This window comes from Anastrepha ludens, chromosome 2 (assembly GCF_028408465.1).
Source record: "Anastrepha ludens isolate Willacy chromosome 2, idAnaLude1.1, whole genome shotgun sequence".
Lineage (NCBI taxonomy): Eukaryota > Metazoa > Arthropoda > Insecta > Diptera > Tephritidae > Anastrepha > Anastrepha ludens.
Genome location: NC_071498.1, coordinates 4,733,532 through 4,761,388, shown reverse-complemented (window position 1 = coordinate 4,761,388; position 27,857 = coordinate 4,733,532). Strand labels below are relative to the sequence as shown.

Below are 27,857 nucleotides of genomic sequence, written 5' to 3'. Positions count from 1 at the left end.
TTTTTTTTTTTTTTTTTTTTTTTTTTTTTTTTTTTTTTTTTTTTTTTTTTAGTTTCAAGCTGAATAATATTTTTCCCTATAACTATCCATTTTCTTCCATTATCCACATAAAATAAGATACCCATTTAAAATCGCAAACGATGATTTTTATTCAATGTTATTTTTATTTTTTTTTTTTGTTAGACATAAAAGTACAATATAGCTTGTTGGTATTATTCGTAACTTGTATGTTTTTATTTGTGGGAGAATATGTATGTATGTATGTATATGTATAGCTCTGCTACGCTAAACGCCGAAGGTAATACAAAAACGCATTTCACTATTATATAATTTTTGTCTTTTATGTTTATTTTTAATTCGAATACAAAAAGAAATATTTAATGAAATATATATATTAGTATACCTATGCGTGTACGTTTATAAAATCAATTTTTAAGGTAATAAGAAGAACAAATGTTTGCAATGTAAGATATATTCAAATCAAACAGAAAGACAAACAAAAATTAAGAGTCAGTAAGAAAAAATGAAGAGTCAACAAAAAATGTAAGGCCAACATTGAACTAATATGTTTTTTAAATATAATCCATAGCTATGCATATATATATAGACGTTTGTGTGTGAGTTGTAAATTGATGTATGATTCTCATTGCAAGCAGTGCTATCCACATTGCAAGTACATTAAGTGACAGTTAAACAAAAATCATTATGTTGTTGATGTATATAAATAATGAGAGAAAAAAATCTGTAAATGCTTACAAAAATTATTAAGCGCGACTACTCCCATTATTAATTCTATCATTCCCGTTGCCGAACTATCGCTCACTTTCGCCGTGAACGTGTGGCACGTTTGGCCGTCGCTTCTGTCGTTACTGGGATGTTTTCGGTAATAACTTGTACTGGCATCACTGCACTGGCGGCGCTTGAAGGTGTGGCGGCATCGAAACGCACTACTTTACGGTTCCGACTGCTAACCGCACGTCCTGCTGCTGTATCTAAATGAGAGGCATCACTTTTCTCAGCACTGTTGCCGCCTGCACGACGACGTCCACGCTTCGGCGCAGGCGAATCGGTAGCGATAGCGGCAGTGGTTGCTTTACGTGTAGATGTGGCACGCTTCCTACCTACTGTTTTCTCCCCCAAAACAATTGCAAGTGGCTTATTCTCTTCTTCTTCCTCTTTCTCAACCCTCAGCGCTTCTTCGTCCTCCTCATGTTCATCATCGGCGTCCACAGCCAGGGTTTGCTGTTGTTGCTGCGGTCCGCCGCTACTGCTCGCTTCGCTATCTTCTAATAAACCGTGCTGTGAGGTGGGTAGATTTGTGTCTTCCTCGTCGTCGTGCTGTTTATTGCGACGCCGACCTCCTCCTCCACGCCCACCAGTCGCCGCTGCTCTATTCTTCTTGCTTGGTTTTTCGATATCAATTGACGGCGCCCCTACTTCCGCTCGAACTTCTTTTGTTTCAGCATCTGTGTGTTGTTCGTCCTCGGTTGTGACAACTTGTGCGCCTCGCCGCGTACGCGCAACACGCGCTTTTTTGTGTGAGTTAGTAGGTTCATCTGTTATTAATGCCGCTGACGCCGCAGCTTTTGCAGCACGTCCTCCACGGCTACCTCCAGTATGGTCTACTTGCACCGGTGTAACAGAAATCACTTGCTCAGCTTCGCTCAGCTCAGTTTCCGCCGGAATGGGAGTGGCTGGGATCTGTTTGCCACGACGTGTCGGCCGTTTGATAACTTTAGCAGTTGTTGTCACATGTCCTCGCACATGGCTAACACTATGTGTTGTATCTAACTCGGAATGCGTGTGTTCTAGTTCCGAGCGCGATTCCTCTGATGTGACATCTAACGCCTTTGCAGTACGCACTCGCCCACGCGCCGGCGTATTCGCCATTTCAGTTACTTCCGTTTCCGTAGCGGAAGTCTTACGCGTGCGTGTGGCAGGTGTGGTGCGCGATTGCGATGTGGGTGTTTCGCCGCCAAGCAGCAAACGCTTCTTCGGGGTCTCAGCTTTGGCGCGCTCCTCTTCAAGGTACTGCTGTACTCGTGCGGTGGGTTTGCGTTGCCGACCACGACTTGTGGTGATGATCGTCGATAAAATAGGCGTGCTCGAAGTTTTAGTAGTGATTTCCGCCCCTGGCTGTACCTCCACTGTAGGCGTTCCACCTACAGTTGGACTTCGATGCTTTGAAGATGCTACTACTGTTGCAATGCTGCTGCTACTTGTTTTTGGCAGAGATGCTTTCTCGATGCGTCGCTTGAGATCAACTTGTGCTTCCGCGTCTGAACTTTCATCGTAGTTTCGCTCCTGGGCGGCAGCGGCACGCCGTGGTACAATGCGCGAGCGGTGCGGCGTCGTTGATGAAGACGAAATATTACCCCCTGCATTGGTGTCCCCGTCAACACCAGCACCTTCATGTATACTACTATCGAGCGAGGAATCGCGGCGTTTATGACTTTGTGGGAGTTTCTTTGGCGGTTCATCACCACCGGCGCTTAAAACTGCCTCATCAACGTTGTGCAACGAGTCCTTTCGTTTACGTCTAGTGCGTTGTTTTGTTGGTGGCGCAGAGGGAGACTCGGCTGCTACCGAGCTAGTTGTAGTCTCCTCGTGATGTGACTCGCGACGTTTACGAGCGCGTTTGACCATCGTCTTCGTCGATGATTCTGCTTCAGTTTTTTCAACAGCTTCCTCTATCTGATCTGGTTGGGCTTCTGCTGTAGAAGCACGACGTTTACGTACAACATTGTACGGCTTCTTCTCCTCAACTGCTGATAGTTCTTCATCATGTTCAGTAGCAGTTTCAGCATGATGCTCCACAACGGGTTCTTTTTTGGTATTTTCTTGCGGCTGTGCCGTCTGTGGCTTACTCTGCTGGTTCTTACCGCGCAGTCCACCACGTTTATGAGCTGATGAAACTTCGTTGATTGCAACTGTAGCGGCTGCTGCAGCTCCTCGACGTCCTCGCCGGCCACCTACTGAATCGACAGCCGATTCCGCCTCAGCAACTTCGTTCACTTTATGCGAGACATCAGTTTCCTCAGTTTTGTTTTGATGCTCTTCATCAGCTTCTACCTTCTTTCGCCGATTAACGCGCGTGCGACACGTAGTGGTTGCTTTCTTTATTATTGGCTCCTCCAGTTTCACAACTGGCGTATCCTCCTTCGACTCTATCTTCAATTCGTCTGTTACTTTGGAGGTTTCTCCACTGCCCTCAGGTATATCTGTAGACTTGTATGCTTGTTTATTTCGTGTCAGTGCACGTGCCGAAGTCTCTTCTACTGCGAGATGTTCTTTATTCCCTATTTCTGCTTTGATTATGTAATCATCTTTTACAGCTTCGGCCACTGTTACAAGTGCTACATCCTCTTCTTTGCTCAGTTCAGCTTCCTCTGCTAACAAAGCATTAGTCTCAGAACTTTTGACTACTTCAAGTACGGTATCAACAATGGATTCCTCAGTAGTTGGCCTACGTCCCCGACGACGCCTTGACATTATATGTGGCTCAGTATTTTCAACTGTGCTCGAAGTTTGACTTGATTCCGAGACGGTTTTCTTACGTCTACCACGTTTCGGAACAGCTAGCTCTGGTTGCTTATGATCGATTATTTTTTCGGCGACTAAATCTACTGCACTGATTGTTGCAGTAGCTGTTTCTTCCGCAAGCTCCTCCGCATCACTTTGATGTTCATCTGTATTTTCAGTGTTGTTTTTCGGAATCGCAAGCTTCTCCACGCTCTCTTCCGTTTTCTCAGCAGCTCTTCTTCCTCGTCGCCGTTTACTTGTGCTACTTTTTATTTGTGTATCGATGGGCAATATTTCTGTAGAGGGAGCCTTGCCACTTATCTCCTCACTCTTTAGCTCGCTTTGAAGCTTAGTGGTAGCTAGAGCCAAGACTTCTCCCATCTGTTGACTTTCGACTTCGTTATTATCACTTGATTTGCTGGCGATGGAATCAATGTCTGTCTTTGCTTCCACTTCTTGCCTGCTTTGTGCTTTCTCCTCTTCAAAATTGACAGCAAAAATGGTGTTCTCTTCGCTTTCAGCGCCGGGTGCCTGACTCTCGGTTTTAGTTTCGCATTCATTTATTTGGGATTCTTGTATATCTTCCAAGGGTATGCCCTCCGTCGTTTTGTCATGACCGCGTCGCCGTTTACCTGTTGGAGCGTCAGGTGATATGGCTTCATCTACACAGCCTTCAATCGGTGTTTCAGCACGTCGACGTCCACCACGTCGTCTCGTTGTTGTTGTTGGCAGATGATCTTCATCTTGAGCGGAGCATTGGCTGGATTGTGACCCTTTACGAGTACGTCGTGTCGACCTTTGGGTGTGTTTTTCTTCATGATTATCAGCACTAATAATAGGTTCTGCTTCTGAGGCAAATCCTAAGGTTGAAGTTATATTTTCTTCTGATGCCTCTTTTGTTTCTTGTGTGGTTGTGCTGTGGTGTGCTTCGGATGCAATTTCAGTCTCCTCCATTGTTAATAAGGTTGGTGTATTTTCAATTTTTGATTTCGCGCTAGTGCCTGGTAAATCAGTTTCTACGGGCTTGTTTGCCGCACTATTCGTCGCTTTAATGGCCGTCGATAAACATATCTCATAGTTTGCTTTTATAAGACATTGTGATTCTGTTTTTGTCTTCGTTGTCAGTTTACCAATTGGCGCTGACTTCTCAATCAATGTTTTGTTCTCAGTGTTTGACTCTGATATGGGTTCTTCACTGTCCCTTAGCTCAGGTTCCTCAATTAGTGATGTATTCTCAATGATTGCCTTAGAAATCGGTTCCTTCTTTTCTTCGGCTGTTTGCTTGGACCGTGATGGCTTGCGTCCTCGACGCTTAGCTGGCTGTTGTTTTCCATCGGAAGAGGGGTCTTCGTATAGCTGCTCTACCTCTTCCACATTTTCTTCCAACGGCACTGATTCCTTCTGAGCCAACAACTTTGAGGTATTTTCGGCTGGTGTTTCTGACATCTTCAAATCTTGTACCTGTTCAACGTGTTCTACTTCTTTCTGTTTTAACTCCGTTGCGGATAAAGGTTCCTCAACCAATGTTTCGCTTTCAATAGTTGCCTTCCTGATCAGTTTTTCATCTTCTTCCGCCGTTTGCTTAGACCGCGATGGCTTTCTACCTCTTCGTTTCACTGTCTGTTGTTTCGCACCAGAAGAGGTCTGGTCTTCGTCTGCTACTTCTACATTTTCTTCAGCTACTGATACTGGCAATGTAGAAACTTCTGGTATTCTCTCAGGGGGTATTTCTGGTTGTTTTTCTTCTGGAATTGTTTCAATTGCCGATTGTGGTTTCTCTTCTGGGTCGATAAGAACTGGCGATTCTTCGTAATCAGCTTCTTCTGTTTCCAATTCGCCTTTTTGTGTCGTTTGTTCTATTTTCTCACTTTTTCCTTCGCTGACCATTTTCTTCGAAAGTGATGGTTTGCGAGCATCTTGTGTATTTGGTTGTCGCTTTGTAGCGGAATCAGTAGGATCGCAGGGTTCTTCTTCTGTGATTTTTTCAGCCTTGACAAGTTTTTCAGTAAGCTCCTGTACTTCTGTCTCCTTTTCAGGCACGATATTTATTGTTTTATCTGATTGTAGCTCCTCTACAATAGGCGCTGGTTCTTCAATTAAAAATTTTCTCTCAAAAGCAGGTTCAGACATTCTTTCAATTTTTTCTTCGATTGCTTGTTTTGATTGCGATGATTCCCGACTGGTACGCTTAGCTGGGTGATTTTTTACATCAGATGATGTTGCTTCATCCAACTCTCCTTGTATGCCCTCTTCTGCTTCTTCTTCCCCTATCTCTGTGTGCCCTTGGTGTGACTTTTGTGATATTCGTGCATCAGTTGGGGGACGATCTTCTGCCGACAAATGATCGCTTTCTTCCATACCTTTGTATTCCTCTTCATCTGTTTTTAATTTCTCACTTATTACTAGTTTGGTAACTGCTGCAGCCACATGTGTTGGTGCTGCCGGTGGTGATGTTGCTTGTTCGGTCGATATCTTTCTAAGAAGTCCACTCCCAATATTTACCGGAATGGGCTTTTCGGAAGCTTCCTCTTCGTTCTCAGCTGTTATAGTAGCAGAAATTTCTGGTCCGATTACAATTTCCTTCTTTTCAGAGATACTTTCCGTTGATTTTTGCTCATTTATAGTAGAACAAAGCTCACTAAACTTCGCAATTTGGCTTGAAGTATTTGCTATGGGTTTTATTACAATTTCTTCAACATCACTGTCCAATTCAATCACTGAATCTTCTAATTGCATTACCGGCTCAGCTTCATTATCTAGGATTTCACTTTCCCCCTCAGGCCTGTTAGCATCTGCACTACCTTCTACTATAATCTCATCAGCATCACTAATATTACCAGCTGTTTCTAATTCGATGGCAGTAACGTTGTATGCACTTGGCACCTCCATTTCTAGACTGTCTACTACAGATGATTCTTTTGGGACTTCTAATACAGCCTGTGACGTTTTTGAATTGCTTTCGGGAATTTCGCCAACTTCTTTAGACTGGATTGTTGTGGCCAAAATGAGAGTTTCATTCTCCGATGTTTGTACAGCAGTAACGATTTCATCAGGAGTTTTTTCTGTTTCAACTATTGCTGCTGTGTCTTGCTCTTCAATTTTTTTGTCGGCTTCTTTATCATTTCGATCATCCGATATGTTTTCTTTGTTCGCAGATATTTGCTGCCCTGCAGCAGTGCTTCCGAGCTCAACTCTTTCTTTTTCAGCAATATTCTGTTCAATTATGGGTGTTGCCGCGCCATTTTCGAATGCACTCGCTACTTGACGCTGGCTTTCAGCGCCTATTTCATCTGAACTTACAACAGCACCTGAGGTTTTTTCACCAAATGTTTCGAAAGGCACCTCACTACTTTTCGATTCATTGGCGTCTATATTTTCTTTTTCACCAGCACCCACTTCATTATTTTCCTGCTGCATCTTCGTCACTTCAGCCACTTCACCTACATTCGTTTGTGTTGTACTTTCAGCGCTAACTGCTTCAGTTTGTTCAGCTGGGAAATTGGAGTTCTGTGTGCTGCTTTCTTCTGTATGGTGTTCTATAAATGCGTCTTCTTCGGTTAAGTCAAATATAACATCTTGAGTTGTATTACTTGTCTCTGGTGGCGGTTCATCAGTTAAATCAAATATTACACCTTGAGTTGTATTACTTGACTCTGGTGGCGGCTCATAAGTTAAATCAAATATAACACCTTGAGTTGTATTACTTGTCTCTGGTGGTGGCTCATCAGTTAAATCAAATATATCGCTTTCATTGAACTTATTCGCTAAAGTTTTTTCGGGACCAGCTTCCTCTGCCACAACAGGAATGTTATCACATGGCCCAGATGTGCTTTTACCGATTGAAGATTCGGAAATTGGAGACATTTCGGACTTGTTTTCATTTTCAAGAAGTAAAACTTCTTCTATTGCTGGTTTTCCGGTGGCAATCTCTTCCACTTTTATGCTGTCAGGCTCATCTGATTTTTGTTCAGCTAGTTTTGTTCGCGCATCACCATTCGATTCAGTAGTCGAATGAACAGCATCATTCTCAATTGTTTTTATATAATTAGGGTCATTTGCAACACCTGTTGAATATATTTCCGCTTCGATATTGTGTACTACGTCTTCTGCAGATTCATCTGCGGTTTTGCCAATTGCTTTTTCACCTTCGACTTCTTCAAGCTCAACTGTATTTTCTGCTTTTTCCAACAGTTGAGTGGATTCAACAATCTCTTCTTCAACCTTCTCTTCATTTTCTACATTAACTCCACCCTTTGAAGATTTCAGTGTTTCCTCTTTTGGCTCACCAGTCGATTTCGCTACTTCAACTGTACTATCCGATGTGTCGACGTCATTCCGTGGTGCCTCTGCTAACGCTTCTTCCGCGCCGGTAACGTTGGAAGCATTAACGGAGTCTTCTATTTCTTGTATACATTCATCAGCTGGTTGTTGCTTGGATTGCTTTAGTTTGGTTTTTTCTTCCATGAAATCAATGCTAACATCTGTTAAATGCTGCTCAGCCCCTAACGTTAGTCGACGAGCTTGAGATATTTTATGTGTGCGCATTTTGTTGACTTGATCTGGTGTTGCGGCACGTATTCCTCGACAAGCAATTGTTTCATGTTCCTGGACATTGCTGAATTCGTTATGATTGTCTTCAGTTGTTGACAATACGGACACAATACGGACACTCTCTTCAGCCACATTAGCAGATTCATTCGTGTACTCCTCATCAACCTCTATTATGCAATTATCTGACCGCACGGGAATACTCTCTTTTTCCCTCGTCAATCTAGATTTTTCAAGTGTCATAGAGACGCTAGCAAGTTGCTGTTCGGCCCCCATGCTTTGACGCCTACCTGGTGTATATTGGGGCTTCCCAACCTTACTGCTACGATTAGGGGTAGAGGCGCGCATTCGTTGGCTGGAGATCGTCTTATGTGCCTGAAAGTTGCTGAACTCAGATAGAATATCTGTCGTTATAGAAGTTTTCTCTGCATTTGGGTTGGTTATCGCCGTGGATTCAATAGATTCGGATGTAGTAGAACCGTCTAGATCTGTGATCTCTGTATCTGGAGTATGATTAATACTCTTAACAGTTTCTTCATCGACGGCATCTGTTGGAATGGCGCTGCCTGCTGAATTTGTGATTCCACCTGGTTTTGTGCTGCTCGCACTCGAGGCAGCTTTAATTGTATTTTTATCCTCTTCAGGCTCCGAATCACTGCTCTCAACACACATTGTAGGGAACTCTTCTTCAGCCAGAGATTTATTAGCATCAACTTCTGCTATTTCACTGCTCGTTTCAGTTGGTTTTACACATGAATTTTCTTTTTCTTGTTTATCTTGTACCGAATCGGAATCGCTCACCGCCAATGGCTCAGAAAACACTGATTCGTTGGTTTGATCAAGCAGGTTGATACCACTAATTTCAGATTCTATGGGTGTAGTTGGACGTAAAGTCTCATTATCATCAACGGCTGCTGTGACCACAGACTTGGTACTTTTGGCTGCACTTGGCAATAATGGATCAACCGTTGAGGATACAGCACTCATATCTGCGAGCAACTCCTCCGTTGTATCAGCGTTCACACTAAAGCTACTTGTGCCACACACCGATGCAGCAATCGGATCGTGTGTTACTTTCGACGCTTCTAATAATGAAGCCGTAATAGTCAACTCCCGCTCGTCTTCTTCCTCCGGTTCAGCACCTTGTTCTAAACGATCTACCCATTCTTGTATATCGGTTTTAGGCAAATCGGAAATTACGTCTGTTGAAGAGAAGGGTGAAGGTGCAGTGCCAGTAACTGCCACTGATAGACGTTTGCGTGCATACACTTTTTGCGGTGTTGTATAATCGAGCGTCGTGCGCTCACCTATTAATTCCCCGAAAGCTTCTTCAGCGGAAAGGTTTATTTTGGTAGTAGCAATATTCGACGCAGGTGTCTCTGGTACGACTATTTCACCATCACTTTTTGTTGTTGTAAAAGGCATTTTATCCACCTCTTCACTTTTCTTTTTCTCGCCTTCTTCATCATCATCTGAAATAGTATCAACATCAGTCAAACGCGTACTCACGGGCGTCTTGTAGATATCTTCAAGCGGTCGCTGGCTACTGCTATGTAGATCATATTCCGTTGTTGCAGTCATAATATCGACCATCGAGTCCGAACTGGGTTCCAGAATAGCACTTGCCGGTTCAGCTGGTATCATGACGTCTTTAGCACGTGGTGTTCTAAAGAACTGATCGAGTTCTACATTTTCATCATCATATTGGGCTAAAAGCACCGAGCGCTTAGGAGTTTGCATAAGTTCCTCTATGCCACCTAATTGTAGAGTGGTACACGCTTTTGGTGTGCGTAGCATTTCCCGCATGCCACGATATTGCGGCGTGCTAGTGTGCTTGGGTGATTTCAATAACTCACGCATTCCAATATATGCATTCCGTGCCGCGGTTGAAGTCGAAGGCTCTTCTGCTGCACAGCAAACTTCCTCGTCGTCTTTTTCCTCAGTGATTGAAGCAGCTTTGGGCGTCTTAACTAAATTAACTAGCCCAAATAGTTGTTCTTCATCACCATCAAAATGTATTGCGTCTGAGGTGATATTGGCTTTGGGTGTATGCGCCAAATTCCGTGGAGTGTCAGCGGATGCTTCTGGTGTTTTTAGCAGTTCACGCTCGCCCAATATTATGGGCGTATTGGGCGATTTCGTTGACGCGTCAATACTTCTCACGGATTTACGTGGAGTTTTAGGTGGCAGGTCGTTGTCGTCAGTTGCTAGAAAGTTAAAGCAAGCAAATAAAAAAATTAGCCTAGCACTTTTCTTCGTATTTCTTACTGAACTACTTTAACGATTTTTAAATGATTTTAACTGTAGTTTAATGTTTTAATCGAACCCGCGAGTTTTGAATTTACGGCCGATATGCCTTAGGTTATATTTGTTGTTATTGGTGCAGAAAACCACCTGAATTATTTTACATGAACACCCTTGAATTATTAAAACAGGACAAAACATACCGATATAAACAAAGTGGCTCAAAATTAAGCTTTTTTCTTTTTGAATAACTTTTGTACTAAATATTCCGAGGGATGAAAATATTTATTTTCAGATCTACGCGTCCCATTGCTTGTCTGTTTGTATACTGTAGCTGTCTAATTCACACATGTCAAGTATGATTGACGTACGACGCCATTTACTAAAATTATAAATGTTCCGATAGGGTGATTAATTTTGCGCCATTTTGTATATGTCCACTCCGCTACAACAGCTTATTCTTAATAGCATAAGAGCAGTTATCCCGGTAAGTATAATCTGCTGTTGTTAAAGCAATTTTTCAGTTTTAAATAAAACAACGCTAATTTGGTATCCGATTATTAGGGGACGCAGTGGAAGAAGCTAGACCTGTTCAAAGATTAGATGTATTCTAGTGCTATGCGACGCACACTTGCTATAACGCCTACATGATAAGGCGATTTAAGGACTCATTGCTCCGCAGCTAGTTTCTGCGGGAATGATACAGCAGGGATGATCCCAGTAGAAGCCTGCTACAAGCGAGACCCTAATATGCGTACAACAATCTTTGGATCCAACAACATCACAAAACCAAACCAAAAGAGGTTTAAAAAACTCTGCTGCTAAACAACAACAAAGGTTTAAAAAGTAATAACTATGCCCAAGGTTAAAATCTGAATGCTCATGGTCATTCTCACAGACCATTGAAGACTGTGTAGTCTTATCTGTGTAGTCTTATGCTCGGGATATGGTCCACTTATTCTTGACGTTTCTGCGACCAATCCCAGCAGACTCCAATGCACCTTCTCCTTGAATGTGAAGCTATAGCGCGGAGAAGGTTGAGATACCTCGTCTAACTGCAGCCGGAGAAAAGGCACATACGTTCAATCCAATCTAGCTCTATCTTGACTTTAATAAGGGAACTGGGTCTGGATGAGGTACTGTGATAAGTAGAAGACACAAAAGGCCATGAGGTCGAGGGACCAAACCTCGAATTAATCTAATCTAATTTAGTAATTATGATGCAACAGTGAAATTAGATCTACTTCTATCAAAATCACTTTTCGTTTATAGTAAATGACAATAATACCAACCCTCGACTTCTTCTTTGACTTCCTTGCCATATTCATAGTCAGATTCATCAAGAATCTTGGCAGATTTGTCAGATTTTTCCGCTGCTGCGCCTTCAGTTTCAGGTGCGAGCTCTTCAATTATTTCAGTAGTTGGCATTGCTAAAAAAAAAAATAACTTAAATATTAGAACGCACACGGACAGATGTTATTAGACCAAACAATACCTTTCACATCATCTCTCACATTTGTTGAATTGTCGTCGGCATATTTTTCGTTCTTTTTTAGTTGTGTGAATGAGGGCTCAGTTGTAGCTAAAGTATATTGATTGTTAATATAAAATCGATTTCACAAAAATGTAAAAATATAATATTACATTCAATAGCCGTTTCAGCATTTTGCACACTTTGATTCAGTTCTTCAGGTAGTCCGACAGGTTTAACTGCAATTAGCAAGTTTTTTGGGTATAAATTTAGGTAATTGGATAAAATGGAATAGACATGAGTTTAACCTACTTGCTTTACTTTCCGCATTTACTTCTTCTTCCGATACTTTCTGTTCATCAATCTGCTGCTTCTGTGTGCTTACTTCCTCACAAATACTCTCCTCAATCACTGCCGTAATGTTGGGCACTGAGGGATTATTCAAACGAAATTGATTTAGTCGGCAAACTATATATTTTCAATAAAATACTATTTTTTGTTTTATTAAACGTACCAGTTGTCTCCGATCCGGAATCCTTTTTACTTTCAGCACTGTGTTTCTGAGCATCTGCAAACCCAAAATGTTATAAACATATTTATTTTATAAAATCAATGTCGCACTCTTACCACTCGATTCTTTCACATCTTCTTTGAGTTCTTCTTCAATAATTGCGCCCATGTCTTCCGCTACAGGGCATTCTGCCAATAAGACTATGCGTTTGGCATGTAAACCAACCCGTTTTTTTGGTGTTAACACCGCTGCTATTTCCTCATTGTCTAACATTATTGATGAACGTCGTCTAGTGATACGCTGTGGCGTGTAGTTTACCTCAGCTGATGCCGATGCCCGACGACGAGTAGTGCGACGCGGTGTATCTATATTATCCATGTTTTCCGACATTGGCGTTACACAACGCGTGGGTGTAAGCTCCGCATTTGCTGAAAATCTGCGCCGTGTGCTGCGTCGAGGCGTAAAACGGCTCTCAATTAGGTGTTGTGGTGTTTCAATCTGTTTTTTGTTATGACGTGGTGTTTTAAGCAGTGTTTGCACCCCTGACAGCTCATCATTGTCTTCTTCAATTGCAGCAGCCGCAGCTGCAGCGCTGGTGGAGGCAAGCGGTGTGTGTATTAGATTACGCAAGCCAATAAAACATGGAGTAGAGTTTTCAAAGTGTTTTGGTGTGCGTAACATCTCCCGCACTCCACGTAGATTGGGAGTTTTAGGCTCTAGGTCACTGGTTCTAATGTCAGCAGCAATGCTGGTAGGCATTTTATCCTCACCGGTAATGGTAATAATGGTTTTGTTCTCTTTCTTTTCATCGTCATTGGATGCATTTCCGGGTTTTTGATTTCCATCTCCAGTTTCTATTTCTTCGTCACGACTTTTTGATACTGGCTCTTCGACTTTGGATTCGGTTTTCTCGGCATCGCTTGACGTTGATTCTGACTCAACAGTTGTCGTAGCAGCTTGTTCTGGCTGTGCATTTGTTTTCCGTTCCTCATTGGTGTCGATCACGTTTGATGGTAGGCTTGCTCTAGGCTGTTCAAGCTCAGTACTAGTCACTTCAGGTTCGAAAGTTATTTTTTCAATAGTTTCTTTGGGCTCTAATGGATCTGATTTGGGGTTCGTCACAAAGGATTTATCAGTAGCTATTTCGACTGAAATTTTTTCAGAATGTGAAGCTTCTTCCAATTCAGTCGAAGACTGCACATGATTTACTGAAGATTTATGCTCACACCCATCAGCTATAATTTGTAATCCTTTGTCGGTTTCCAATAATTTTTGTTTTTCTTCACCAATCTTTCTTTCTTCATCAATCTTTTTTTCTTCATCAACGGTTGTTGCGTCATCTACCTCGTTTTCTTCCACTGGAGTATTTTGCGAGTCTTTATGAGATTCTGATAATTTGCTTAAAGTAATATCCTCTTCTTCTCTTTCTCCCCTGGAAGTGTTTTTTGTTTCACAGATAACTTCATTGGAAGCATTTTTGTTCTGACGGTTTTCAATAGTCATAATGCGCGTCTCTTGTTTAACTCCTATTGTAGAATCTGGTTCAATTAATGTATTGGTAGGTGCTCTGACCAGTTCTAAGTGTGTGGACGTCACTCCAGTTGTCGATTTTATATCTACCTCAATTTTATCCATCTTGGGGTGAGTGGTAATATTTGCGGGTTCTTTAGTTTCAACACTGATTACTGGATGGTTGTCTGTCGCTTCTTTCTCTCTTGATAGAACTTGTTTTTCTACAGAACTACTTTCAATAGTGGGGACATCAATCTCACTCCTCGTAGTCACTGATGTAATCGATGTAGCTTCAGTTTCCATTGAACTGGCATCAAGTTCGCTAGAAGCAATCTCTGATAATGATGGAAGTGCATTAGAACCAATGGAAGTCATGTCTTCTTCCATGCTTGTCTTAGCGCTGGAGACCATTTTCTTTGAAGTGGGAAATTCTGAATGGGATGAAGAAACAGAACTAACTGCTGCATTGTACTGAGCACCAATTGCATAATCTTCCAATCGTGCTGCATGTTCGCTTGATTTTGTTATATTTGAAGTATTTTCTCCTCCCGTGGTTTCGGAAATTTTGGTCGACTCTACAACTTGAAGCTCTACGGTTTTGTCACCTAAGTTCTCAGCAATTGCTGCTTCCAATTCATCGACGTCCTCATTCGGCGCGCTCGTGTTGTGCACATCTTTGCCCATCTGTTGCTGCAATTCATCTGATTTATTCAGTACATATTCGATCTCCTCCAGCAACTCCGCAGTGCCTTGTGATTCTCCAGCAGGTTTGGACGTTACTTCAAGATGAAGGATCTCAGTAGATAATGGAGCATTGCTATCTGGCTGAGCCACCAAACCACTACTACTTATCTCATCAGCATCCAAGGTTTCAATAACTTGGTCTTTGGATACTTTAGTACTATCTTGTTCGTCAGTTTTAGAAATACATTTTTTATTGCTGCAGAGATTTTGAGCGAAATCAGTTAGTTCTGTTGCTTTTGAAATAGTAGAAGACGTTTCTGCAGATTCATCAGCAACATGTTGATCCTCAAGTCTTTCCTTATTCGCCTCTTCGGACTTATCATTCGACTCTACAACTTCGGCGAAATTCTCTGATATGCGCTCAGTCGTGATACATTTCATTTTTTCATTCGAAATTTTTTCCGTTTTATCATGTTGTACAATAACATTGGTTTCTGCAACATCTACAGGTATATCAAGACCAGCCTCACTATCACCGGCAGATACTGTTTTCTCTGGCGAAAATATTTCACTTAGTTCTTGCTTGCGCGTCATAGATTCCTCCGTTTGTTCAACATAATCCTTTCTGAAAGACGGAAAGGTGACATTTTGAGTTTTCACCTCCTCTGTAGCTTCTATCTCCTCCAACGAGTCATCTACTGTAAAGGTACGGTTTAAATCATCCACTTTATTCTTATTATTATCGGACGACATCTCGCTTTTTAGTTCATTTCCTGCAGTATCTGGAACAGCTTCTTTATTTTCTTTCTTTTTAGCTGCACTGCTAGTCTCTGCTGAATTCGTCGTGTCGTTTTGGCCGCTTACCGCTGCTGTTAGTAGGCTATACGAACGCGAAACTGTTCGGTTGTTGCTGGTACTAGCGGTGCAAAGTGTCTTTCGTGCCTTTGTCACAAGTTGTGCGCCAATGGATGTTGATACCGAATACCTGCGAGGCGACACCATCGTACGACGTCTCTTCGCAATATGCGATGGTAGCATTTTTCGGCGGAACGATTTGCACACACCGTGTAGCGGTGAGGTACGTTTTGTCACACTCAGATGTGATGCAGAAGTTGTAGCATTCCTACTTTCGGTACCACGCGAATGTAACGGTGTCGAAGTTTTCATCGGGCTTTCCCGAGTAGTGACTGAGGTGCTTCCTTCAACTCCTAAACTGCGGTTTAATGAAACGCTAAAGTTGCGACGCTGTGCTGCGGCCACGTATCTTGGGGAGCCTATAACTGTGCGTTTATTGGGAGTTGAAACCTTCGACATGGTAGCCTCATTTTTTTCGATATTGGTATTACGCGCAGGTGTAGAAGTTGGATGCCGAGTTGGCGTGGCACTGTTAGGCGCTGTGCGTAACGGGATTTTGTCCCGTTTCTTGGCGCTGGTCAATATGGCACGTTTCATTAAGGACTGAGGTGTACGCAGTGGTGTAGAGGGTAATTGCCTCGGGTTAGCTGTAAACTGCGATGACTTCGAAGAAATACTCTTCTGAACTGTTGGTGAACAAGTACTAGGTGTTGCCGAGTCTTCTGTAGAAATTTCGATTACTACTGTTGATAAGTCAGTAGAACCATCCACACTTATGACCGACTCAGCAGTTTTTGGCGTTGCAGTGTAAGATTTGCTAGATGACGCCACCATTAGCGGAGTAACTGGGAGTCCACGCACATCCTGCTCAGCCTCCGACTTTTCCTTTACCTTAGTAAATGAGACCGGAGTGGTTGACAATTTTACATCACTGGGAAGAGTTTTATTGCATTTCAATGCTATGCGAGAACGTTGAAGAGCTGGTGCAAATTTGTTCGGTGTAGTTAAATCGATTAAATGCATGGAAGAATTTTTAGCCAGCAGACGTGCACCCAAAGCTTTCTTTGAGGTGGCTGGCGTGGAAAAGTCAATAAAATCACGGCTACCTTCGTCGTTATAACCAGAAAGCATACTTTTCGGTGTGCTGTAAACGCTCGTAGGAGTAGTGGCAGTGCAAGTAGCAACTGGTTTAAAAACTGCTGCGAAAGACTTTTCGATACGTACTCCGGTTTCGCGTGGTGAAAACGATGTAATCACCACATCAGAGTGCTGGCACAACGACAGCAGGCGTCGTTTCTTTTCGGTACTTTTGTTCTCCTTATTTTGTGTACAGTTTATTAAATTCATTTTAGGTGTATCCTCTAATTTAATTAGTGGAGTACTGGCAATGGTAGGCGCACTTGGCTCTGGTTCTGGTGTAACGCTGCGGCGTTCGGAATGCAAAGTTTCAACGGTTGTCTTTCCATTATCGCTGTCTTGAGATGTGTTGTTTGTCGGCAACATTCCGTGTTTACTAGGTTCAATTTTTGTAAGTTGCACGGATGTGTTCGCAGTTGCTTCAGTTTTATTGGATTCTCTGCTGTTAGTACCTTCCTCAGTACTCTCCGAGTCGGTGGTACTTGGCAATTCAGACGAAGTGTTGCCTTCGTCGTCAGAGTTGATACAGTATGCAAAGCTATTTGTTAAAAGAAAATAAATATTTCAAAAACTATTAGGATGATTCTTATTCTGGCACATTTTAGACTATTTTGTGTGATGTCTATCGATTCAAAAAAATATAAAATAAAAATGTATATCTAAAATCAAGTAATTTGACTGTTGTGCGATCGTTCCCACGACAGATGGTTCATGTTACCGAAACGAGCCGATTTATGGAGAAGCTTTATGTCATTACAACAACTCATATACGATTTTAATGACATTACAACAGCAAATTAACATAGATCTTCCTCGGCTGGCCCTAAATTTTAATTATACATTAGTTTGGGGAAAAAGAAATCCATTACTTTTTTCGGTAGATGGCTGTAGTGATCGATATCCCGTAAAGTATCGATAAAACAATTTAAAGTTTATGCTCGTTGTCAAGGCATTTTACATTAAAAAAAAAAATTCGTCTGCTGTGTTTCGTTTATTCCATTCAGTCGTGAGTTACAGGGTGTTATCAATGGAAATGAAGTACGTGTACAGGGTCCGGCACTCGAAGTGTAACCAATTAAAAAGGGCATTAATTTAGTTTGGAAAATTACTTTTATTCAATTCAAAGTAAACTATGTGTGAAAATAATACAAAATTAAAAATCAATTTACTCTTGCTCGATATGACCACCATTTGCCTTGACTATGGACTTGAGACGGTCCAGAAACGAATAACAAGCTGCCCGAATGTGACTTGCAGGTATTTCGGCCCACTCGCGGACAATGGCTTTTTCCAGCGCCTCGAGACTGGTGAATCTTTTAGTTCGCTTTCGGCCAAGTGAAGCAACTCCTTCGCTCTCGCAAGTCTGACTTGTTGCTGCTTTAGTGCGAGATCATGCGCCTTTTGGATCTTGTAAGGCTTAACTTTGAGATCATTTTGATTGACACTTCGTCGGGGATTTCGCTCAAGTCGATTCTTCATTTTTTGAACCATTTCACGTGACGTTGCAGTCTTTTGGTGACCACCTCCATGACGTTTCGCGATGCTATCGGTATCATTGTAACGAGTAATGGTGCGATAAATAAAAACTTTATTTCTTTTAACACGTTCACGCCGGCGCGTACCACCGGTGGTACGCACAAAATTGCTTCATGGGGCGGCGTGTACCACCGGTGGCCCGCACAAGATTGCGTCATCTGGCAGCGCGTACCACCAATGGTATTTTATTAGACGGTACCTATGAGAAGATTTTTAGAATTTTAATTATGTGGAAATAATTTCCATAGTGTTGAGAATTAAAAAAAACAAAAATTTTACCTTATTTTCTTTGAAAATATTTATTGCTAACTGTATTGTTATTGTCAAAATATTGTTATATCGCCTCTGTGGAAGTTTTCATTAAATTTTTACGAAAAATAATAAATAATAATATATTTTAGACATAATTTTAGTTCATCATAACATAAAATGAACATAACATCAACATAATAATTCAATATTAAAAATATAACTAAAATTCAATAAAATTAAAATAAAAATTCAATATTATATAGGTTGGAACTTCATTAGTCATTGATTTCTATGTAATTTGTTAAAGCACTTTAGGCAAAGTGCTGGCTGGCCCTTGCAATGCGTCTAAACTCTTGTAGATAAGTTTTTGTAGCATTCTATGCAACGTTTGCGGAATGCTCTTGGCAATGCCTTGTGTGATTGAAGAACATGCTTAGTGATGGTATTTCATTTTCATTTGAGGTTCCTTCAATAGCCAATTGGTGGTTGCTAATATCTTCCCAAATTGTAATATATTCATATGTTTAGTGCCCCATTTGTTATGGATATACCAAGCATTCACTAGGGATCTACCACATATTAATTGTATTACAATTTTTCGGTACCATTTAATGGTTTTTCGTAAAGAACTATAATACGCAGAGAATTGATCTGATAGATCAATACCTTTTTTTGCAATGTTATAATCAAACACAGAGTCTGGCTTTACTTTTCCATGTTTTCCCCCTCGCTAATTTAGAGTTTTGATTCTTTGTAGTACCTGTGTGTATGGTCTGTTGTCAGTCCATTTCAGAAATTTTACACCTTTACGATTTTCAAAACGTTTTTGTTTTTGTTTTGCCGTGGGTGGTAAAAATTTTTTGTTTTGTTTGACCGTACCACAAATAAATGTATGTTTCTCTAAAAGCTCTTCAACTAAAGGGACGCTTGTATAGTAACTATCGGTAAAGAGTATCCGGCCCTCAAATAATAATCCATTTAGTAATCTCATCACTACGTCGTGAGCATGTGATTTCTCTATTATCGTTTCATTATTTCCAGCATACATTTCAACATTATAAGTATATCCTTCGACGTTTGCCCGGAATGTATTGACGAAATTCAAGACGTCCTCTCCATGGGACCATGGTTTCGTCAATTACAATGCCTTTGCCAGGATTAATAGCATTTTTATAAGTATCTAGAATTGGTTATACAATATTTCTAATTTTGTTCAAGCGATCCTGAGTTCTTGCCGTAACGTTGTTGGAAAAGTGCAAATATTTCAGGATTGATAGAAATCGGTCACGGTCACGTTTTATTGATTTTTTTATAAGTTCGTTCCTGTATATATCCTTTTTAGACCAATAACATCTTATTTCTGGGACTTGGTTTACACCCATTATAAGCAAAATTCCAATAAATGTATTCATTTCTTCTTTCGTTACTGGTTTCCATTCCAGTTGATGTAATCTGTTTTTATATGAAGAGTCATTTATGGATTGTGCAGCATATGTATTAGTTTCTTCAACTATCATATTCAATATATTGTTCGTGAAGAATAGTTTATATAAATCATAAGGACTATTACAATCCGTGTCTTCAACTAAAAACTTTTCTTCTTCAGAATATTCATTTATCACTGCGCTTCCATTTCTTATTTCTTGCCATTCATTATCTTCTTCTAAATATTCATTGTCTTCGCTAGAAGATGAAGAGAATATTTTGATGTACTTGTCCTGCTGATATGCAGAACTTCGTCAGACGAATCACTTACTTCCACTTCCGTTTCCATGTTATCTATTATTATGGGCAAGGAATTAAAACTAATGGAAAATGCTAACAACATTTATACTTACAAAAGTGAAACGAATTCGAAGAAAATTCAGCACTATTCTTTGTTCCCAGAAAAATTCAGAGGATTCACAAATGATAAGAAGAAATAGTTATAATGCAATCACACTATTACGTTTGAAATCCTTACACATTTTCTTTTTTCGCGTTTACTCTCGGCAAAATGCTTCTGCGCGCTTGTAAACAATACTCTGGACTGCCCTTTAGCCAACTAACAGACTGCCGAGCTGTCTGATGTTGGTTACACTTCGAGTGCCGAACCCTGTATTTTACAGTTTTTCTTTGATAAAGGCGAAAATGCAAGCCAGGCCGCTGAAATTGAGAATGTCGTTTATGGTCTATGTTTTGCCGATTCTGTCCAGGAATTTTTGATGTTAAAGAAAATTACGATAAAATCACAGGAATAATCAAAGTTGGCCCGCATGTTTTATATCATCAGAAAATAAAATTTAAACAGTTGATGACAGTTACATAAGGGAACTCTTTCAAAATTTTGTTTATTTCATTGAACCGCTGAAAATAATTGCCTCTTAAATTTAATCAGCATTGAATCATACACGAAACTGCAACTGAGGTTAAAGCACGGATCAGTTGTTTTCATTATTTTTAAATACAAAACAGAAATGTTCTTGGAATGAATTTTTTTATAATATTTATTATTACTTTATTTTTATTTTTACTTTTTGCAATAAATCTGGACGTATGGCGTCAATGGTGGTTTGAATATTGCAGTAAATTGATTGTTAAGCATACTGTGTGGCAAGGTGCGCCGTCTTGTTGGACCCAAATGTCGTTGATGCTTAGGTGATTAATTTTTGAAAACAAAAATTCATTTCGAAAGAAATAAGGACCGATGATGCCGTCAATGCACTATAAACTTCGCGAAAAGATTTTTTTTAAGTAAATTCCAACAATTTGGAAGCGTTGTTACAATAAAAATTAATGCTAAGTGTAAACTCCTCTGTCATCTAATAATAGGTTCACGTATACATTAATCACCTATAAATCCACCAAATTAATCTACGCGTTCACATATGGCAGATTATCTGCAAAATCTACAATCAGCTGTCAATACTGCTTTCGAGGTTTTTCTTCATAGAAATTATTTTGGTGGAACATTTCGGTGTTTTTGGTTTCTTTAATTATTATTAATGATATGAAGAAAATACAAGGAGAAGGAATAGCTAATTTAATTGCGCAATTAGCTGCTAATAATAAACAGTGCGAGGAAATCCGTATGCGACGTTTACTGGGGTTGCAAAAAATTATGGCAGTAAATGCCCATTTACACACGGAAACATTTGGAAAGGAAACATTTTGTTCGGGGGTGAAGGACGGCCGCGGAAGAGAGAAGGGAATTTGTCTCCTGTACTGGCGACACTCTTTGTTCTTTTTATTCGTATTTCCAATCTTAAAGCAATTTTTGACAGTTGCTCCATTTGTTTTATTATTTTGTGGGAGAAGGTTCTGAATTATGTATTGGTTTGGCTGCTTGGGAAATGCACGATTATTTTTGCTAGTAAAGTAGGTATAATTTAAAATATATTATGGGGCATGTTTATGTTGAATTCTAATTTTCCCCGCATTTCTAGATACTCAAGTTAATTACAATATTTATATATGAAGTGTTTTAAATTTAATTTTTTTATTCAAGTACAACAATTTATAAATATATTTAAATAAAAAAACAACAAATTATTTATTACTTAACAAGTTTGCATTTTTCATTCATATATTTAAGAACTTGTTGACGAACGTTTTCCGCTTTACATGTTAGCGGGTTGTAGAATAAGTATATTCGAACCAGAAGATGCTAAAGTAGTAAACGTCAAAATGTTGCCGAAAACAATTTTGCCCGTGTGGCCGCGAATGAGACATGAAAAGAGAATTTCCAGTGTCTCCGTGTGTAAATCCGGCATTCGAAATTCGATATTACATTTTATAGTATACTAACGCTTATGGACACACGCTTTTTTCTGTAAAAAGAATCCCTAATTAATAATATATTATTTAACAAAAATTGTATTAGAATTATGTTTACAGACCTGTTTTCTTTGCCGGCATCTATTTCATATAAATTTTATTTTGATGTTTCTCCTTTCATTAGTAATAATAGTTATCGATAACACAGAAAAAACAGCATTGTATGTCGAAAAGTATCGTTATTATCTAGGATTATTTTATAATCTCAGATTTTGGGAGAGAATTTTTGTATGGGAAATCGCGCTTTTTAATTACGGATTTGGAGTTAAGCGCGAAAAAGTAGATCTTCTACTTATATGTGAACGTATTATAACTTAGTATTAGTAATATCCTGACATATATACTCTTACATATCTTGCATTTTAGCATTTTTTAAATATTTTTTGTTCCTCACTTTAAACTCGCGTATATTTTTTCTACATATATACCCAGAATTAAGGTCAGTGCTCTAATGGCATGTGGCATTACTCTTTTTACATTATATAGAAGCCATTATTTTATTATTAGCAACGAATACTTCGAGTTGTTAGCCTAAGCATGGCAATATTGTTCATTAATATTTGATTTAACAGCTGACCCCGCCAAATTATTTATTAAGAATTCTAAAAAATCTATTTCACACAATGCCAATTGTCATACGCCGCTGGGATAAAAAATTCAAGTTGCAGGCTTTCCAAGCCCTTGCTGAGGTACTCTAAATATACATGCATTAAAAGGAATTAATCCATTGGAAGCACTAAAAACCCATTTTTCAATACGTAATATTTAATTAACTCCTAACCTTTTTTTTGGCAGCAAGTAGTTTCAAATTTTGAACTTAAATTTGACATTTCGTAAGCTTTAAGTTACATTCCATTTAAATTTAAGCCGTTCCCTTTCATTTCCACATGATGTGGTTTTGTTTCAATTAATAGACTATCTTGGTTTTGTCGTAAATGTTCAATTAACTGATTTAATTCGTTTTATTGATGTTTTACTTTGCTGTAGTGTTTACTTCACATTTCTAGACCCTTATCATAGACACTAACCCTCTTTGATAAACTCTGTCTTGCGTCTTTGCGTTATAATTGGTTGCGCTTGAGCGAATTATTTGCAAGCGGGAATTTCTTCCAGAAAAATTTCTTCTTATTGTATTTTCATTTGTGTCTCCTTTAATTTCGGATAGTTTTTATTCTATAGTTTGAATTAGCAGTCGAGTCCAAAATTGACTGTTGTAACACGGAAAACATATTTTGCTTCCATGGACCTCCACACCTGTTAAATATTAGCTATTTAATCTGTGGCATCCATAGAAGACAAACATGCAAATTAGTGTGAATCACCTAAAAAAGTTGGGTTTTTTCCACCGACAAAATTTTAAGATTTACGTGAGCTGAACGGATTTGAATGTACCCACAATTTTGTACATATTTTGTCTACTTGGCGAATGTCAACGATGACATAAAAAAGGTACCGCCTAGAAATTATTCACTACTGACATCTTTTGAAAAACCCATTATTTATATATTGATAACATTTTTGTTTCAAATAAAAATAGTTGAAATTGCTGTAGACAACAGAATACTCGTAACATAGTTACGAATTAAGGTTGGCCAGCCCTTTGCTGGAATCAACTCGAAGATGATCTTTTCTTAATCGGCGTATCCATACTGGATGTTCGCGATTACATACAAACGTCATTGTGATCTTAGTCGTACGGTTGTCAGGTCATATTATTAATGATTTCATTATATTTTTGTCTGTTTTTCGCTGCTGCTGTTAGTTCTTATATGTGAACGTATTATTGTTTTGAGGTCTGTCCACTCTTTGATATTGTCTAGCCATGTCATTTTCTTCCTACCAATTCCTCTTTGTCCTTCAATTTTTCCTTGCATCAGCAGTTTTAAAATATCATACTTGTCACCTCTTGTTATGTGTCCGAAATAAGCGACTTTCCTCCTTTTTATGTCCGTAAGCATGTTCCTAGCGGTTTGCATTCTATTTAGCACTTCGTCATTTGATATTTTGTCATTCCAGCTTATTTTCAACATTTTTCTGTAACACCACATTTCGAAAGATTCTAGTCGGTGTATGCTTACGGTTTTCAGTGTCCAGGCCTCGCATCCATATAAGAGTGTTGACCATACATAACATTTTAAAAATCTTGTCTTTAACCCGTTTGGTATGTCCCGGCGTGTCAGTATCCTTTTGATCTTCATGAAGGCTGTTCTAGCCATTTCTATTCTCCCTCTTATCTCCTGATCATGGTCCCATTGGTCATTCAGCCATACACCCAAATACCTGAAACGTTTTACTCTTTCTATTGTTTTGCCACCTATGGTTAGTCTCACATAGGAATAGTCTCTGCTGCTTTTATTTACAATAATAAATTTGGTTTTGTCAATATTTATGTTTGGCCCGAAGTCTTTGCTGTGTTTTTCAACTTTGTTTACAATAGTTTGGAGATCCTGGAAATTGTTTGTTACTAACGTTGTATCGTCTGCGTAGCGAATGTTATTTATATATATACCATTAACTTTAATTCCTAATTCTTCATTTATTGCTTCTTCAAATATTTTTTCTGCGTACACATTAAAGAATAGTGGCGATAGAATGCAACCTTGTCTCACTCCTCTGTAGATTTTTGGCTCTCTTGTGGTGCTGTCTCCGAATCTGATTTCTGCAGTCTGATTCCAATATAAGTTTTGTATACATTTGACGTCATATTTGTTTATGTCCAAATCTTTCATTATTTCAAATAGCTTGTTATGTTGTATTTTGTCAAAGGCTTTCTCGTAGTCTATAAAACACATGCATATATCTTGGCGTCCTGTGATTTTTGTGTAAGCATTTGAAGACTAAATATTGCTTCTCGGGTCCCAAACCCTTTCTTAAAGCCAAATTGTGTTGTTCCTATAGCGGCCTCGCATTTCTGATAAATTCTGTTGTGAATGATTTTAAGAAAAATTTTTAGCGTATAGCTCATTAGACTTATTAGCCCATAGTCCTTGCATTGTTTTGCATTGGTCTTTTTTGGTATCGCAATAAACGTGGATTTTAACCATGAGCTTAGATAATTAGCAGTTTCATATATGTGGTTAAACACTTTCATTAGAGTTGGCATTCCACTGTCATTTATAAGTTTGAGAATATCAGCTGAGATTTCGTCACAGCCTGTTGCTTTTTTTGGTTTTGACAATTTTATCGCATATTTTATTTCAGACATAGTTATTTTAAGTAGTGGATCGTCTGTTGAGTCGTTTGTGCTGATATTTACATCTCTTGAATCGTCTTTGAATAATTCATGGACATATTGTACCCAAATATTGCGTTTTTCGTTTTCGTCTGTTATAACTTTGTCGTTTGTATCGTATAATGTATTAATTGCATTGTATCTTCTCAGGTTGCATATTTCCTTTAGTTTTCTGTGTAAATTAAAAGTATCATGTAACTTTTCCAATCGCTCTATATCCTCACATTGTTTGCCCATCCATTGGTTTCTTGCGTCTCTTATTTTGTCTCTGATTTCCTTGTTTCTACGTTTATATTCGTCAATGTTTATGTTCCGATATTTCCTTCTCTCATTCATCAAGTTCAGAATTCCATCATTCATCCATTTTTCTTTTGCTACATTAATTTTTGATCTTTTACACATACTAAGTGCCTGGATGTGCCTGCTAAATAGTGATTATAATGAAGGAAATTTGAGAATATAATTGTGAATAATTTGAAAACAAAAAAAAAAAAAAAATTAAATGATGAACGGTCATTATTCCTTTTACCAGAGGTGAGAATTTATATCTGGAATATGCAATATTGAAATTGTTACTGAGTTCAAATATCTAGATTTAACCTTAGGTATCAAATTTATACTTTGGAAGAAACATCTTGGCGCAACACTGTTAAGGCAGGGAGAACCCATCCCACCCTTATGAAAGACGATACCAGTCAAAAACAAACAAAAAATTGCTTTGATATCACATAACGGCAAAGGGCTACAATCGTTTGTATATCCTACATGTTGTCTCATTTTAAATAAAAAAAAAAAAAATAAAATAAATAATTGGCGCGTACACTTCTGTTAGGTGTTTGGCCGAGCTCCTCCTCCTATTTGTGGTGTGCGTCTTGATGTTGTTCCACAAATGGAGGGACCTACAGTTTCAAGCCGACTCCGAACGGCAGATATTTTTATGAGGAGCTTTTTCATGGCAGAAATACACTCGGAGGTTTGCCATTGCCTGCCGAGGGGCGACCGCTATTAGAAAAATGTTTTTATTAATTTTGCCTTCACCGAGATTCGAACTAACGACCTCTCGGTGAATTCCGAATGGTAATCACGCACCAACCCATTCGGCTACGGCGGCCGCCAAATTTTAAATAATAAGTTATAAAATTGGTTCAAGAAATACTTACTTATGCACTGTAAATCGTTTATCCACTTTTCGATGAGGCTGCAAATAAAAAGTAATAGATAATTTTAAAATATGGTATACATTAGATATATTTTAAAAACTTACCTTGAGATCGGGACAAGAGTTTGGCGCTTGTTCTGCCACACCACCTAACTTTTGTGGTGTTGAAACTTTACTCTCACTGGCCGTATATCCATCATCTTCTTTGTTGTCGCTGGTTGCAGTTGCCTCAACAGATTTGGGAAACTGCCACAAAAATGTTCTATCCAAAATCTTAATACGACTACCATCCAACAGAGGTCGCTTTATAGTAATAATCTGTTCATTAACACTAATTGGATGCGTCTCCGACATATTGTGAATGGTCACCTAGGAACAAATAAATATGTAAAACCAAACAAATAAAGCAATTAGAATAAAACGAACAGAAAGTAAAGTAATAAAGTATGCGCAATTGAAAATAACGCCAATTTTACAATACAACAGGATTAGACTCATACTCATATATATATATTTATATATATATGTACGTATATGTATACATGTACATAAGTGCTTGCAAGTAGCCACAACAGTCTTCATAGCGTTTGCAAAGCAAAGACAATTGAAACTTACCCGGCCGAAAGCATCGCATTGTATTTCGCAATGTACTCCAATTGCACGAGGATCATCGAGCACATAATCACAGTTCATGTAGTACCCCACAGTGAATTTGCGTCCTTTCGCCTCGATCACCGCATTCTCGACAATAGCCGCATCAGCGCTGTCGCCGGTAACATCCCCCGTGGATGCGGTCGGCGTCGCTTCACTCACGCCCGCAGCCGCAGCTGCTTCATCCGACAAGCAAATCAATTTTGCTCCGTCCAACGCCATTGTAATCCGTGCGTTGTAAATTTATTTCTTTTAATTTCTTACATCAAATATGTTACGAACTCTGCCCAATGGCAGTGCCACGAAAAGAAAAAAAAACAAAAATTAGCAGAGGACACGAAAAACGATACAAGCAAGCCGAAGCAGACAGCAACAGCAGAAAAATAGAAAGCAAATTTTCACCACTTTTTACGCGACTGCTGAACTTGCCCACTTATATTTTTAAGACGATTTCTTACAACTGCACTCTTTTATATTTAAAATCTTTACTTCTCACTGTTTTATATTAAGTTTGCAGCTTTTTCACGATTTATTTTATTTCATTTCACCACTCACGGCTTCTCTATAGGAATTTTTCTATAGCTGTGATTTTATAAGGGACGCGGTCGCTCACTATTCGGTTTCCTTTTTGTATCTGCTTTGCCCTATCTTCCTCTTCTTCTTATCGGCTTTGATGTGACGTTTATTTGAATTTTTTAAACTGATGCTATTGGGTGCTACAATGCAA

At 39.3% G+C, this 27,857-nt stretch overlaps 1 protein-coding gene across 1 annotated transcript; it reads right to left on the bottom strand.

Moving 5' to 3' along the window:
• Positions 1-124: 124 nt before the first annotated feature.
• On the bottom strand, positions 125-27,774 carry LOC128862367 (titin). Its single transcript, XM_054100948.1, has 10 exons — positions 27,095-27,774; positions 26,585-26,848; positions 26,481-26,518; positions 12,413-17,022; positions 12,300-12,353; positions 12,098-12,214; positions 11,959-12,024; positions 11,810-11,896; positions 11,607-11,744; positions 125-10,277 (listed from the first exon to the last, which is right to left on the bottom strand). The coding sequence occupies exons 1-10, from the start codon at positions 27,350-27,352 to the stop codon at positions 820-822; spliced, it is 15,090 nt and encodes a 5,029-aa protein (XP_053956923.1). The 5' UTR covers positions 27,353-27,774; the 3' UTR covers positions 125-819.
• Positions 27,775-27,857: the final 83 nt, after the last annotated feature.

Coding starts and splice junctions, on each gene's coding strand:
- LOC128862367 (XM_054100948.1), bottom strand. CDS start 27,352: ATGGCGTTGGACGGAGCAAAATTGATTTGCTTGTCGGATGAAGCAGCT. Junction 26,849..27,094: donor AATGCGATGCTTTCGGCCGG/GTAAGTTTCAAT, acceptor ATTTGTTCCTAG/GTGACCATTCACAATATGTC. Junction 11,745..11,809: donor TGTGAGAGATGATGTGAAAG/GTATTGTTTGGT, acceptor TTTTTTTTTTAG/CAATGCCAACTACTGAAATA.